The following is a 16,507-nucleotide window of genomic DNA, read 5'->3' as shown; positions in this document are numbered from 1 at the left end:
CTTAGACTCTTCTACATAGTTGGTCTTAGGTCTCAAAATTCAGTTCATAGCCTATGAACTTCCTTGACCAAAATCACATAGCTTTCCCATGGCATTTGAGTCCTGAACTGCAGACATCCCACTACCGCACTCCCCACAGTCCTGCTCAGCAGCCTGGGCTACCCAGTGCTGGAATCCAGTCCTGCAGCCAGGCAGTAATGCAGCAGCTCAGCATTAGTTAAGCAGAAGGACCCAATTCCAGCCACCCCCCTTCACCAACATTACCTGAATAACCTGGTAGGCAATGACAAAGGAAGCCATTAATAAGGTCCACGCAGAGCCCTCCATTCTGACACGGCTGGGACTCGCACTCATCAATGTTAGTAAAGCAGGTCTCCCCTTTAAAGTGAAAACACAAACAGCCACCTTAAGTGCACACGTGCATAAGCGAAGTTAAGAATCTGAATGACAATTGCATTCATAATTTTTTGCACTTCTGTTATCTAAAAATGCAAAAGAATTTCTTGAACTATAGCATGTCTCTCCAGACACTCTGACAAATAGATACTATCACCAAAACAATTAGGGAAAACGAAATACGGAAAGGTCAAATGATTTTCCAGTGTCATGAAAGGCAGCAGTGGCAGGATCACAACTTCTGAACCATTCCCATCTGTGCAATAGTGGGCCAAACACTCATTTTTCTCTCAGAAAAAAAAGTATTACTGTTTAGCCCCTCCTACCAGGGAATTTCCCCAGCTGTTAAATCCAGCCTTTTATACATATCTATAAACCAGGGGAAGAGTGGTATTTCAGCTGAACATCCGCAGAGCTTCTAGCTCCAAGAGCAAAATACCAAGAACCCCCTCTTCTCCCACCCACTCTGATTATACAGTTGCTGTCAAGAGAGTAATCTCATCAAGGAAACACCTAGAATAGTTATCTGAGACTCCAGGGAATTAGTTTCCTTTGATGAGGAGTTTCACAGATATCCTGTAGGGATGAACTCTGCCATATGAATGAGAGACTGACAAAGAGAAACCACCTTGGCATCTGCATAGCCAGAGGGCATTCATCAAAGCACTTGGAAAGTGCCTAGGCTGTTGCCTCAGCCTTGAGACACGCTTGCTGGACAGAGAATGACATTCAGACAGCTGTCTGCAATATATTCATACAGTATGTGAACAGAAACATGTTTCTGATGCATCAGGCTGCCACCCCCTCTGAAGTACCAGCCTCCTCTGAAGTACCAGTCGTTAGGTGATTTTTGTTGCACAGATAACATTGCTCCATTCCTATCTACTCAAACCATGCACCATCTATGAGGTGCAGACAGCATGAACATTTACCACATAGCTTACCTGCAAAGCCTGGCTGGCACCAACAGAGGAAACCAGCTGCTTGGCTATAGCTGAAATTACTGGGGAAGTCAGGTCGTGTTCCATAATAGGCTTGGTTGGATCGCTCAAAGCATACACCTCTGTTGTGACAGGGTTCTGTCGCACACTCATCCACATCCTCTTCACAGTGCTGCCCTGTGTAACCTGCCAGGAGACATCAGTGTCAACACCATGTACAACTTCACTAGAACTAGTCTCCCAAATATTGTGGCTGCCCTGAAAGTGAGAATAAGACCCAGAAGACACTGCAGCTCATCTAGTAGGGAGTCCCCAGCGTCCTCCACTTTCTCCACTATGTCAAACACAGGAGCCAATTAATCGATTTGCAGGAAAGCATTACCTCATGATAAAAAAACCACATGATGCAAAAAGGCAGAAAAGAGAAAGACAATTTTATGGTTGAGAATCGGGACGCATTTCCCAGCAATGATGTCAATTGGATCTTCGGATGGCCTATAATGGGCAGCAGTGGCAGCCTCACTGTTTCAGACAATGAAAACAATCACACTGGACCATGCTGTATGATCATTAATTCTTTCCTTCTTCAACACAGCAATTTAGCACGTGCTCTCCATTGCAGTGTGCCTACATGCCAGCATAGCAAAATAGATTTCTAACCTACCTGGCCAGCAGGCACAGCTGTAGTTTTTGATTCCCTCCACGCATGTGGCACTGTTCAGACAGGGTTCAGAGGCACACTCCAAGATATCCAACTCACAGTGGTCCCCCTCAAAGCCTGTGCCACTGCAGTCACAACGGTAGCTGTGGGGCAGCAAAACAGAGCAATGCATAAGCTTTTAATTTGACTGCAAAGCCCAGTATAAGGAAAGAGCAAATGGAGCTAAGCTGTCAGTCCTCATACCCACTTGTGGGGCAGAGGAAAAAGACAGTGCCATCTGCACAAACAGGGCACACTAATGACATAGGAGACAACCCTCAGCAGCCTCTGAGTTCACACCTTACCTGCAAAAAGGTAAATTCAGACATACAGGTCTGTTCTCAGCAGTTGCGTTTGCTGTTCATGCTCCGCAAATCACTTCCCTTTGTATCTGATATGTCAGCTGGAAGCAATAACGGGAATCTTTTCCTACCTTCCTTTATGCATCCTAGGACTTCTACTGGGAGGGGTCGTCTCACTTATTGCCACGAATCACTCTCAGTTACTGCCACTGGGACCACCGGGATGTACACTTAAACTAAATCCAACTCCCCCCACAGATTTCCAGTCTAATTTTCACAGGTTACACTAAGTAGACCTTTAGATCAGTCCTGGTATCTAATTGACCAAACAACACTGATTTCTCACCTGTTAATGAGGTCATGACATGTCCCATTGTGCTGGCATGGCTGGCTCACACATTCATTAATGTCCACCTCACAGTGGATTCCTTGGTAACCTGGTGCACAGGTGCAGGTGTAGAACCCAACATGATCATTGCACAAGGCCCCATTCTGGCAAGGGTCTGAATCACATTCATCTATTTCAGCATCACAGTTCATACCTTTGTTGCAAAACAGAGAAATATCTGTGTTATAAATCCAGAAAAGTGTATCTGTGCTGCCTGGACTTCTGAGCTGGAATCACAAAAGCCATGTTATCAACCCAAACTGGCTAGCATAGTGATCTGTTCTAATTTTGCCATAAGAATATTGGGAGCTTGTGAACAGCATGTGATTCTTACAAATTAGGACCTTTAATTTTTTTTTCAAACAAAATTATTTTGTCTAAACTTTTGGATTTTAGTCTTCTATCAAAATTAGAAATAGTTTCCAGTATTTGCAAAGCTTTAGTCTCTTTCATTCAGGTTTGCTGAAGCAGCCAATCAGTCAGCACTTCACAAATAACATCCATTTTCTGAGTAAGCCATAAAATCTTGATCTTACACACAGTTCTTAAAAATCTAATGATAGCTGTTTTGGTTTGGGATCCTTTGAGGGCAGGGAGGACAGGGATGGGAAGAGAAGAATCACGTTGCTAGTCAGTGTTATTTAAACTTTTATACATGATATAGCTCTTACAGTTTTAGTTAGACATGGTACTCTTCACTTGTGTTGCGTTGCTATTAATCAGATCCAGTGTTCTACATCAGAGGCAGCTGCATTTTGGGTATGGGAAAAGTGATTTCTACCTGCTTCTCCAAAACATTGTTCCATTTGTTTAAATAATATTTGTAACTTGCTTTGAGATACCTAGGAAAAAAGCATTAAAGCAGTGCAAAATGCTAATTACAGTGATACTAGGTATTAGTAAGTCATTTTATTATGAAATGCTATTAAAAGTTAGGTGTTAGCTCCAATACTACTAGTCAAGAATAACAGCAAGTCACGCATTTTTGGTCCAAAGTCTCAACTTTCCCTGACAGAATAAGGCCTCCTGCGTGACTTCTATGCAACTATCTTATCATACTATATTCCACATCTTTGAGTTGTCCATGGCCTGGCATCACCTCCAAACTTTAGTCATTATAGTGGCACCTGCCAATCCATCTAATCTCCCTTTCTTGGCAAAGGCTCACCACATAGTGGACATGACCATCCTAATCCTGATGGAATGTGGGCCCCCTAATCTGCTAGTTCAAACCCCTCAATACCCACGCAAAACCTCCTTCACCCAAATTCCAGCTGCAAGCACCAGGAAACAACCTGGCCTTGCTAGCCAATGGTGCTAGATCCTCTGGAAGAAGCACTAGATCATAAGGGAAAACCTCATATTTGACATCAGAATAACCTGGAGCACAACAAGATCCTCCAGCTGCCTGTGTCATTTTATCACTTCCTTGGCAGGGGAATCCCACAATCCTGAATTGAGGATTCAGCATAAAGATAAAAGAGAAACTGATTTGCAAAGACAATTATGCTTGATACTCAAAATCAGTGGTAATCTTAAGGCCTACACAGAAATTCTGGGGTTCTTCTCCTTCATCTCTGTTCTTTTTTATCAGAGAGTGAGTCAGCATCAAGGACTGCATTCCTGATGTTGTAACTTCTCCTCATTCCACCGGTAATCAGCAGCATTCCTTCGCAGCAAACTAACTCTTTAAACACTTCAGTCTGTGACAACAAGGAACGCTGAGAAAGTTCATGTGCTAGGTGGTACCAGGCAGACGTGGGCGCAGTACAATTGCATTCCACTCTGATAAGCAGGGCTGGAGAAAGGAGAAACCCCCACTGCCTCCCTCACAAATAACTCACAGGTGTAGATTACTCTCTGAGTCATCATTAGCACAGATGCACAAAAAAAGAGATACTTAAGTCACATGCCAAAAGACACTCACCAGGCATGAAAGAATTGGAGAAGATATCTCCAACTAAAAGCCACTTTATTCCAAAAAGACTACTTCCCTCAGAAATCCTGCAGAACAGGACAAAGAACTACAAGCCAGATAGTATTTCCAGGTATACCTTATCTCTGCCTAAGTATACTTATTTCCTGATAATAAATCTCTTTTCTTGTATATCTCCCTTAATTTCATACTGAGAGCTAATCACATCTATTTTGTATCTAGTACTCAAGTCTCAGACAGTCCACCCAATTCCACTCTTAGATCCATGTCTCTCAATATTCACACCATCCATGGGAATCAAAGCCTCAACAAGAAGCCCTACACCATTATTGACACACAGTACCAAACACTCCAGAAATATCAGTCCTGCAACAGAGATTTAGTCTCATAGCTGTAAAACAACAGCTTCTCAGAACAGCTACTAACACGACAAGACACATCAACAGCAGGCAAACTGTGGAACTACATGAACAGTGAGACATAACCCAACCACCCGGCTAGTACGTGAGCATGAAAGGTACCTGTGTAGCCGGGGACGCACTTGCACAAATAGTGATCCATCTCATTCAGGCAGGTGCCATTGTTTTTACAGGGCCGGGACGCACACTCGTTGATGTCTATTTCACAGTTGTATCCTTGGAACCCAGGCACACAGAAACAGCTATACTCATTCACCCTGTCTCGGCAGATGGCTCCGTTCTGGCAGGGGTTGGAGGCGCACTCATCAGTGTTGTCTCTGCAGTTGGCCCCGGTGAAGCCAGGCTGGCAGATGCAGGTATACTCCCCAGGACCCTCGACACATGTCCCATTATTTAGGCAGGGGTGGCTAGAGCACACAGAGCTTTCTGTTTGGCAGCCTTCTCCATTCAGTTCTGTTTGGCATTCACAGGTGTATCCATTTACACTATCTACACATTCAAAATGAGGATCTTTACAAGGGTTGCTCTCACACTCATTAATATTAATGTTACAATCAATACCTGTAAAGCCAGGCATACAGATGCATTCATATTCCAGGAGTCCTGCAGTCCTGTTGCAAATCCTACGGGCAGGACACTCATGTTTAATGCATGCGTCATAGAGGAGTTCACAGTTTATACCCATATAGGCTACAGGCTCCACAGGGCAGGTGCACTGGTAACCCCCTTCCAAATCCTTACAGCTGCCACCATTTTCACATGGGGATGAGGAACAGCTGCTATCATTTTCAGAGTATGAAGTTCCTGTTGAGAAAAGAGACTTTTTGTTAGTCAGTATTCATAGCCCTAAAGAAGAAAGTTCTTCTGCCAATCACCACATACAACTCAGAGGTTGCCCACCTCAATTCCACACTGCAAGGGGCTGTTCTAGCTGTTAGCTGAGAAGGACACTGGAGAACCAAACATTTACTATAAAGAAGACAACGCAATATGCCTTCATATGATGGCAATCAGGAATTTCTTGCTAAGTCGGGTGACTAGTTTTAGGAGGCGCTCACAAACCAACTATTTTACTTGTGCTTATTCATCCCTGAGTCACGTTGAGAGCAGTGAAACATTATCACCTTAAATCCATTCACAAGATGAACTTTGTGTAATATTCAATGACCCCTTTCACCGACAGAAGCACAGGACTTGTGCTTGGAAATCCAGAGGCAGACAGTATGTTTTAAGATATTGGCTGTGGCTTTTTATGTCCCAGCTCCTCCTTCTGAGGATACAATTTTTTTCTCAGATAATTCACTACCGGTTTGAAGATGCTGCCATAAACAATCCAACCCAAACTCCAAACTGGCACATTTCACACAGTCTGATTACATCGAGCAACTCAAAGTTTGATAACCACTGGCAAGGCACCCTCGCCCCCAGGTTAGAAATGTAAATTCACAGAGCAGGAAATTTTTAGGTGTTATGAGAACAGCAAAGAAGAGCAGAGACTGATGAGATTCACTATACTGGTGACATTTTTAGATCCAAACTCTTAGTATCTGTAGAGCCAAAACACCAGTGTAATATCTAAATACCAGCAACTAATGTTGAGACCAGATTGCCCTAAATCTGGGAGCATTTGGATGTGATCAATTTATTCACACCCAGGCACAATGCCTTGTTGTCCCCAAAATGGCAGTGTTTAAAAGGCTCTTGCCCCATTAAGCAATTCCACCATCCAGAAATGTGATGGGACGTGCCCATGGGACTGCAAATTTAATGGATATAAATTAGATTATACAGGATATAAAAAACAAAAAAGTGCTCAATTTAGATATTTGTCAAAGGAGCAGAACAGAAGAATAGGAGGAATCCTCATTTCTTTTCCAAAAGAAATTTCAAATTCACTTTGTGAAACAATCTGGTCAAAGGGCAGAACAGCCCAGGGGACAGGAGACAGTTACCTTGATATTAGAATTAGGATATATGCCCTGGACTCAATGACTCAACTATACTTTCCAAAGGGAAAAAAAAAAAAAAAAAGGTATAAAGGGACAAAGGCAATGCAAACAGAGAACTTCTCCCTTCACAAAGGCAGCAGTCATTAGCCCCTCATCCCACTGTGGCTTTCTGATGCGAGAGTTTTTTGTTCTGCTCCATTCCAGGATACATAGGAGAAAAGCTGTGGGGTAGAGATACCCCAGACTGATTCCTGCGTAAGTGTTATGAAACATCCAAACTTGGAAGTAACTCTGCAAACAACTATATAGCAGATGTTTTGAAAATGTCTATGGCCACAAAGCAGAGAGAAAGCTCATGAAATTGCAAATGGTATCTGAGAAATAGCTACTGCTTCTGGTGAGACAATCCTGACTTTGCCTACCATTGGAAGTCAAGCAATCACTAGCATTTAACCTTGTTTTTAGATGCCATTGTGTAAGCGGCTCTTTGCCCTTTTTGCTGCCTTCTGCACATAACTGTGGGCCAGCTTGTGACAGAAATCAGTCCCTGGGAAACTCCACAAAACTGCAGGTGGAGAGTGGGAAGTTACTCTGACACTACCCACAGCTCCCCACCCTCGGCCCTCGCTGCATTACTGCTAGTTGAGAAGCGTTGTTTTAACGTGCCATGCTCCATGCTAAGGATTTGCCAGGATCACACAACAGAGCATCACTTCTCACCTGACCGTACACATTCTCTCATTCGTGCCATCATTATCCCAGCCCATTTTTGGTCATGTTTGCCTTGCTTTGGTGCACCTTCTACACACCCAGCAGTTAATCTGTGTCAGTGGTTTTCTATCAACTCATTGCCCTATCAGCTTCTCAGTCTCTTTGTACCTGAAGGTGGAGGCATCCGACTTCAGGGCCTGAAAGGGATTTATAGGAGACTTTGGTTTACAAAAGCCTGCCCCTGCTCTGACCTCCCCCAAATTCCTCCCACGAAAAGACTGTAGTGTTTCTAAGTCTTCTTTTAAGAGGCAGTCTTGATGGGGAAGGGAGGGTGCTCAGGGATTTAGACAGCCCTTTCTCTTCCCAGCATCATCTCTACAGCCCACCCCTCCCTTCCTCTCTCATGTGATGCTGGGGAGAGTTGCTGAGCATTGCACTGTCCAGCAATCTCATTATTCTGCCATCAACCCTTTTATTCTCAGATTCCCAGTCAGGCAGAAAACAAGGATGACGGAATCTGCCTGGAATCTCTGTAGCAATTAAGAGTGGGAGCCCAGGAAACTATTTGCAAAAGAGCTTTACTAGGCAGGAGATATGAGCCTTTGTACGCTTAATGAGTAACCAGTCCCAGCCTGCACTTTCCACAGGCCAGAACACAGTCTATGGTAAAAAAGAGACCAAGTCCACTGCATGTTCAGAATGACTTTTCCGACTTGCAGCAGGCTCCATCTGCAAAGAAATTCACATTTCAACAGAATCACCAAGCACTGCTACTGTAGACAGGCTGAAGTAATTTCAAAGGCTACATGCATAGTTTTCTGCTTCCATTATAAATAGACAGTCTAAATGCCTCTTGCAAATAAAGATAAACGTCAAATCCCTTTGCTATTTCCCATCTTTTCCAAAGTTCTTTCACAACAGACATACCTTTTTGTACCTTCATGACTGCAATGCTCAATTATCTGTATTAGTCATTATGCCTGTCCATTACAAAAAGATTTGGTGACAAATATATCGCCCGTTTTCACACACAAACTTGCAGACTCAACAGGGCTGAACTACAGACAGATACCAAGTCAAGCAAACACAGAGCTTCACTAAATAGCCAGGAGGCCCTTTTGGCTTACCAAAAAACAGCAATAGAGTAATAGGGAGAACTCCAATCTCCTCTAAACTCACTATGATCATGAACAATAGCAGTGGTTAACTAGTTACGTGTACTCATAATGTGGTGAATGACTAGTTATGTACAGGACTGCATAGAGAAAAGCTGAATTCCTGCATTGTTACTGTATTAGTTTTAGCTACTTTCTATGACCAAATGTTAACCCTAGTTACGTCTAAAAGTGATGACTTCAGCAGAACCTCATTTTGGAGGAAAATGTTCCTTTTTTAGAACAAACATCCTGAAGTAACACAGCATTGCTCATAAGGCATGCATGGAGCAGGCTGAGAAGACTGCAGCGTAAATCACAAGAAATGAAACAACATCTAACTAACTTCAAATTATTCTGTGAACTGCAGCTTGCAGAAAATTACCCAGTGTTTGCCCTACTCAGTAGAGGTTACAGGTGTGTTAACAACACTAACTCCAAGATTATATCGTATACTCCCCTGTATTTAGCGTGCCTATACTAATACTGCAATATTTCCCAAGGACAAAACATGCCCCTGTGCAAATATAAGTATAGCCCTAATGTTCATTCAGTGGTAGTGCTAAACTTCTGGCTAAATAATTCCACAGATGAGACACTAATTCAAAACAGAATTTGTTACAGAGTGATGTCAGAAAGGGGGATTTCAGCAGTGAGAAGTGAGTACAACACTCGTGACATCGCCAGGAAGTTAAACACAGAGCCTGCAAGAATTCAGTGTACTAAATGGGTATCAAAGACTTAGACTACCACCTAGCTTGAGAAAGAACACATACATTTTTAGCTCTAGTTTTGTTATTTTCATCCATCAGTCCTAGGGCATACAATAATTCCTCTCAATTTTGGAATAGATTATTATATGAATGTGAATAGTGTACAAATATGCACCAAATGCTAATAAACAAAATAAGTAAACTATATTTTCCTGCTGCACAATATACCAACCATGAAAACATTTAATTCAGACTATGCTGTTTCATGAAAATGGTGAAAATCAGGTCAAAGTCGTCATTGAAAGACAAGAGTTTATAGTTTTCCACAGAAGTAGTTGATGCTGGATTAACAATGACATTTGGGATTTTCCTTTACGTTTCACAAGAAGAATATGAATCAGTAATGTCTATAAATGAAAAAGCCATTAAAAAATACATTACAGTCATACAATCCTACAACCCTACTCTGAAATGAAACTGGAGAAGCCTACAGTTTCTTTGAAGAAATATGTTCCAGGCATTTAGGGGTGGATTAGGAGGAACTTCAAAGGCTAACAGAGTTGCATATAAAGCATTCATTGAGCTCTGTCAGGACAGGTCTGGTTTTACACTTTAAAGGTAGCTGACAAGGATTTTCCCTAAAAGATGAGGTTTGTGACCTTTTTTATCACTTTAAGGCAAACAAGCTACATTACCAGGCTTTCTTTTAATAACTGGCTTTAATAAGTTTATACTTTATACCTTTACTAAATTATTTTGTCAAAGGGCAGTTGCAACAGTGGGTTTTCTAGCCAATAAAAAGAGAAATCAGAAATTAATGAGATGCTGGGCAATCTGAGATACCCCTGGTAGTAGTTCACTCTCTCTCTCCCAGAGAGTCCTGAGGAATTTCTTACTTCAGCTAACCAGGACAAGATGCTGTTGCACTGCACTGGCAGAAAGAGTTGTGGGAACTGATAAAGACGGTGCGGGAGGAGGAGGCTCTCAAAGAGCTGTAGCGAGGTTTCTGTCCTTCTCTTTAAAAAACAAACAAAACCCCTCAACTTTTTTCTCCATTATCTCACACATGTTCTGATATCTCAGTGGTAATCTCCCCCACAACATAAGTTGCATTGAAGTAACTTCTTTCACAGCCACCCCTCTCCGTCCTGACATAATGTTAGCAGAAGGTTTTATTATAGACCAATTATGAGTTGCTAAGACAATACACAGGACAAAGAGCTTCAGTCATTTTATTACTTCACCACTTGTGACATGCTGTTTTAGCATTACTCACTGGCTTCTAGTTTTTGTTTTGCTTTTCACAAGTTTGTTTTTGAAAAGTCTTGGGAAACCATGATACAGGATGGATGCCTTCAGGCTGGGATACACCTGACCTCATGGAAGATGCACAGTGGAACATCTTCATGAATCTCTCTCTCTCTCACTTTAATTTTAGCGGCTTAAGTTGTTGATTCCCAAGGTCCCCTTAATTGTCAACCTTTCCATGCACATGGTACCTGAAATTTCTAACTCCTCACACTGGCTTCACTGATAACTACCTTAGAGGTGCTCTTAATGATCACTTAAAATTCCAACAGGGAAGTGGCATGCATCAGGGTTATCAGCCCAGAGATTACCTTGTTTCTTTCATACTGAAGGACAATTTTAACAATCGATTGGGTTTTTTTCTTAAAATTATAATTATTGTGTTATTCAAATGGAACAATATAATCTCTACAAACACAAAAAAAATATAAGCAGAGTCAGCGGTACTTACTGAAAATACCCATCTCTGAATACCTGTTCATGCATGTGCACTGCACTCAGAATACATTTTCATCTTTTCACTATCTCCTGTGTACAATCTCCCAGCAAAATGCTCACAATCACAGACACAACTGCCAGAAGAGTCAGGATGCCACAGTATTATTTCCTGGCCTAGCAAAAACTTAATGTGAGGTTGGGGAAGCCAGTTCCACTTTGTGTATCAGTTTGCCCAACTTAAAAAATAGTTACAGGTAGTTCACAAGTGTCCCATAAGATGAAATTATTCAAAGCCTTTAATACTTTACATTGGAGGTATTACAGAATTAGGAATTTAGATTTTTCCAGTCTCTATAACATGGAGGTGCTTTATTTCAGCATGTAATATAAATACTACAACTGCCTAGCAAAAGGAAAGACAATTAAAGAAAAGGGTGTATTTAATTTCTGGATTCCCACCGACAATATGAAATATATTTCCTCAAGTTCTAGGCTCTGAAAACTTGCCCAATCTTACACATTCCAGCTGTGGCTTTGATCATTCCTAGATGCCCAAATCATCTCAGGAAGCAGACAATACCTAGGAGGAGAAGGTAGGCTCTAAAGTGGTATAGGATGTCAGATTGGGCACTTTACCCAGACTAATTACAGGAACATTACTGATAAAAGGAATTGTGTCTTTCCTGTCTTTGGGTCAATCAGAAGTGAGGCTTTCTGAGACAACAGGATGACAAAAGGATGAGAATCAGGTCTGCATATGTCCAACTTTTCTCATCCCTTCAGCTTCTCTCTCTCAGAAAATCAGCACAATTCGCATTACCCACAGTCCAGTTTAAAAAAAAAAAAGACAAAAAAACAGAGGATGTAAAATACCAGACTGAAGCTGCAATGCTTTTAAGGGGTAACCAGGCTACACGTATGCCCAACAGTGTTTCCCCATGACATGAACTGAGCAAAGGGATGTGCACTCTTCTCCTCAAGAACCTATTACTGTGAAGGATTGCCAAACAGAGGAGAAAAAAGTTTACCCACTGCATCTCCTAGTGTAGCACTTTTGTTTTCTGTTAAACAAGTTGCAACAGACAGGATTCTGGCATATTATCCTCTTGTTTTAGTGATATACTTTGGGAAAACACTGCTTCATGCTTATGAGTATTTATTTATGTTTCCAAAATTATGACTCAGTCATGATGTATTAAGTACCTTCTGTGCATGGATTTGTTATCGAGTTCCTTGACTTTCACGTTATTTTAAATCTTGCTCCTTATGACTATCACCTTTTACAAAAATGCACTGCAGGCTTGTGAAGAAACAGGCTTCCTTCAGGTGTATTTCACCTGCCCTACTCACTACAACAACTAGAAAGAAGACAATTTACAACCAAGAGGGGAGAACAGAAGGCTTTCCAGCAGTAGCCTCCAACTGCACCGCAGTAATAACTCAGCTAGAGGAATCTTCAAGTGCCTAAACCATGAATGCTCAAAACCCCAGCCTGATGCAATTTTTACCAGTCAGGCTGTGCTCCTGCTGATCACCCCAGCACATTTCCTGCTAGAGAAAGATACTGAGGCCAAGGGTAGAAAGGGAATCCCTCCACCTGAAGTATCAGAGTAACACAACTACTACATAAACTCTGAATAAAGGAATGGAAATAGTTATGTCTCCATGACAACAGAAAGGCATGTGCTTATATTAGTAAATCCCTGCTGACCTCTGCTGATCTTTCCCTGTCCTGGTCAGTGTAAGGGATTAGTGAAAGGGTACACACCATGGCCTGTTCCCAGGATCCACACACCAGGAAGGAAGACTGGACAGGTCTGAAAAGGGGTTTTCATGCTGTTACCCTCTCTCTTCCCCACCCTTGCTAACTTTGGAAGGATAGCATATCTGCTATGGAAGGTAATGGCAGAATAAAATCAAATCCTTCTTTAGGAAGTACCTTCAATGTACTTGTCCAGGGAGCATGCAAGGCCTTTTTAGGCAGCTTTACACATCCTAGGGCTTTACAAGCCCCACTTCCTTCTTGACACAGAGAGATTAAACCCTTTCTTCTCAGACCTGAGCAAAGCACCTGCTCCTAGTAATACTAGCATCAGAAAACAAGGCCCTGAAATTCTCTGAGACTACTGACAAGCTTATGACATGCTAACAATTGGCACTGATTTTTCACCTAGCCTTAATTATTCCTTAACCTGTATTCCTTGTCCTGTTTAACACGGTAATGGGCATCTTTTGACAGCTACTTTAAGAGTGGGCCTTTCTATTCAACATCAGAAAATGGGATGTGGGCATGGGAAACTTTCCAAAATCCCAATGTTTGGTCACAGCTACTAAGCCCCTGAGCTGCAGCAGTTTACTACCTCTGCCAGCCATCAGGAGAAGCTCTGTTGAAGTAGCTTGCTCCCACCTACCAGCTGCTACCTCTCCCCCCAACCACTTCCCATCAGCTTTTTTCTGAATTTCCTGGTCTCATGCTCAGTTGCTGTCACCATTAGGATCAGGTATATTCAATTCCCCTCAAGATCCTGGTGCCCAGAGTCAAGTTCTTCCTCTGCATTTTTCCATAGCAACTATTTAATTTTTTTGTTGTTGTGCAAATAGTATAAAAGGGAGAAATGATACTTCAGTGAAAACGCAGGCTGAGATACTATTTGCTGGCTGAATCTAAACATCATCGTTATCATCTCAGGTTATCAGCTTATCAGATCTGACAATCTCTGTGAAGCAAGACATGACACTATGACAAAAACCTCAAAATAAAGATTAGATAACCGAAAAGCAGGTAGTACCTCTAAGACAATACTGAATAAACAGCCCAGCAAGATGCTAGGGATCCTAGCAACACCTAGAGCATCTTTTAGAAGAGTCATTTTTAAAAAAGCCTTACTATTCATGCCTTTGATATATCTTGTAGATTTTGGTAGATTAAGCACACCAGCCCAGTATCTTAGCCAACTACCAGTTTGATTACTAATTTAAAAACCTCTAGTGAAGTCCCTGCACACAGTTCAGATTGCAGTTTTTCCTATCCAAAGTTTTAGATGGATATTGTGCATTCATCACTTCCCAGCCTACTTCTTACGTTGTTTTTCTTTGTTACTGGAGACCAACAGGTTCCAGACCACAACATTTGCATGCTAGGTTTTTGGTGTGACAGAGCTTTTTCATGCCAGAGATATGTACACAGTCTACCAGTGTAAAATATTCATGAAGAATTTATAAAGGCATAGACCACTAGACTTTCATTAAGACAGGCATAAGAAGATGTGGCTCAGTTTCCTCATGTGAAATATGCATAATATTTACACCCTCAAAGAAGCAGAACACCGATTCCTGGCTCTCTCCCACCCAGCTTGCCCAGTGAATTGCTAAATGGTGCATAACGGTGGGCAGCAATTCACAGGGCTCAGCAGTGCCAATATTACGGCCAGAGACATTAACAGCATTAATCAGAAATACCACTTCAGGGAATTAAACTTACTCTTAACACAGAACAAGCAGCCAGCTAGCTCGTTTTCATTATTTGTTCACTGCCTTAACACAGATTTGAAGATGTAACTCCTATTATCATGTTTCTAGAACTTGAAGAAAGACAGGAGCTATAAATCTATGTTTTATGATAGTATTGCATATATTGCCACAGTAGCTCTTTGATCTTCTGTGCTTATGACACCCCCGTATTTTCCCTTAATACATACTCCTCCAAGCTGACCTTCACGGTTTACACATTCTCTGATCTCTCAGCCATTTCCACAGATCAAACACTGAGACAGGGGGTTTCCTGTGTATTCAGTTAACCAGATTGAGTCACAAGCTTTAATTTCCAATTCTTATTTAAATATAACTGACAATCAACAAAACAGCTGAAAAGATTGTATTTCTTTGTTTCCACATTTTGAAGCAAGTAAGATTTAAGTCCAAGCTAATCTCAAGAGCTTGCATTAGAGCAGATAGCAAACTGCCAGAAAAAAGGTTTGTCTGCACATGTTCTCTCTCAATAGGCGTCCAAAGCATTTTCCAGGCCAAAGGTATGTGAATTACTGTGCTCATTCTGGCTAGAGTTGTGGGAACAGAAATGAGCAGACACTCATTCTGCCCTCCAGAATCTCCTTTAGAACACAACAAATTAAGCTGAGAGCTATTCTGCCCCTTACACACACAGCAGCAGTAAAACTGGAGTCACATGCAGAGTCTGTACCACTGTCCCTCTGGAGTTTATTTTAAACAATTGGAGATAGCGTGGATCTGGGTGCAGGATGGTCTTACGGTTACAGCTTGCAACAGGCCACCTGGATAATCAGAATTTTCTCAAAAATTTGAACAAATAACTTAGCCACCCTGTGCTTCAATGACATTTAGATTCAGTCAATTAGAAATAAAAAAAAAGTAGTCATAATGTCTCACAAGGGCAAGAAAAGGCATTTCCTTATGGCCTTAAAATTCTACAAGTACTACATAAAATACCACCATTCACTACAGTTAAAATCTGGCAGAATTCCCCCTGCAAAACAGGAGCAGGTGGAAAGACTATGGAAACTACTGCTTCCCTTGAGCTTTGCTGGCTATACCAAGATGTGTCATTCACCTGCACTCCAAAAGAAAACAATGTTCTCAGTAAATCACTGTTCCAAAGAAGAGCTTTACCAAAGAATGAAAAGCTATCAGTGCAATGGTCAAACAGCACGAATTCTCAGAAACATGCCAGCTCTCTGGCAGACACATACCGAGCAATTCCGTATATGCAATGGGCCTTCCTTCTGCACAATACAAAGCCACCATAACTGCCTCACACTCCAAACCAGTAGCTATGGTTACTAGATACAAAAGACAGTCCTGCTGCTTCCCTGTGGCCAGAGGAATTCCAGGCACTTGGAGCGAATGCACCAAACAAAGAAGCTGGTACAAGGAAGAGGGGGAAAAAAAAAAAAAAAATCAGACAAAAATCAAAACATATTTTGACTTTCATATTCATAGTCTGAGGTGATCAGAGCAAAGGAAATTTAGGGAGGCTTCAGAGGGGAAAAAAAGAAACTGTTGGGGAATCAAAGGAAAAGCTGAAAACTTTCTCGAACTCTCAAAAATTACATAAACATCACCCACTAATGAAAGAAAATGCTAAATGCAGTGTTCAGCAGATATGAGCAGAGAAAAG

The 16,507-nt window shown here is 41.7% G+C and overlaps 1 protein-coding gene across 14 annotated transcripts in view; it reads right to left on the bottom strand.

Moving 5' to 3' along the window:
• The window catches only part of CRB2 (crumbs cell polarity complex component 2), a 74,785-nt gene that overhangs the window by 24,200 nt on the left and 34,078 nt on the right, over positions 1–16,507 (bottom strand). For 13 of the 14 annotated variants that reach the window (XM_030001044.2, XM_030001039.2, XM_030001040.2 and 10 more), the window contains 5 exons: positions 5,185–5,886; positions 2,686–2,881; positions 2,002–2,141; positions 1,341–1,523; positions 265–378 (listed from right to left, as the gene is read on the bottom strand). In XM_030001044.2, coding sequence (XP_029856904.1) covers positions 265–378; positions 1,341–1,523; positions 2,002–2,141; positions 2,686–2,881; positions 5,185–5,886 — 1,335 coding nt within the window. The remainder of the gene's footprint in view (positions 1–264; positions 379–1,340; positions 1,524–2,001; positions 2,142–2,685; positions 2,882–5,184; positions 5,887–16,507) is intronic. The other variant, XM_030001049.2, reaches the window with a different exon arrangement.

The sequence above is a fragment of the Aquila chrysaetos genome, chromosome 24 (genome assembly GCF_900496995.4).
Source record: "Aquila chrysaetos chrysaetos chromosome 24, bAquChr1.4, whole genome shotgun sequence".
Lineage (NCBI taxonomy): Eukaryota > Metazoa > Chordata > Aves > Accipitriformes > Accipitridae > Aquila > Aquila chrysaetos.
This window is presented reverse-complemented; position numbering and strand designations above follow the sequence as displayed.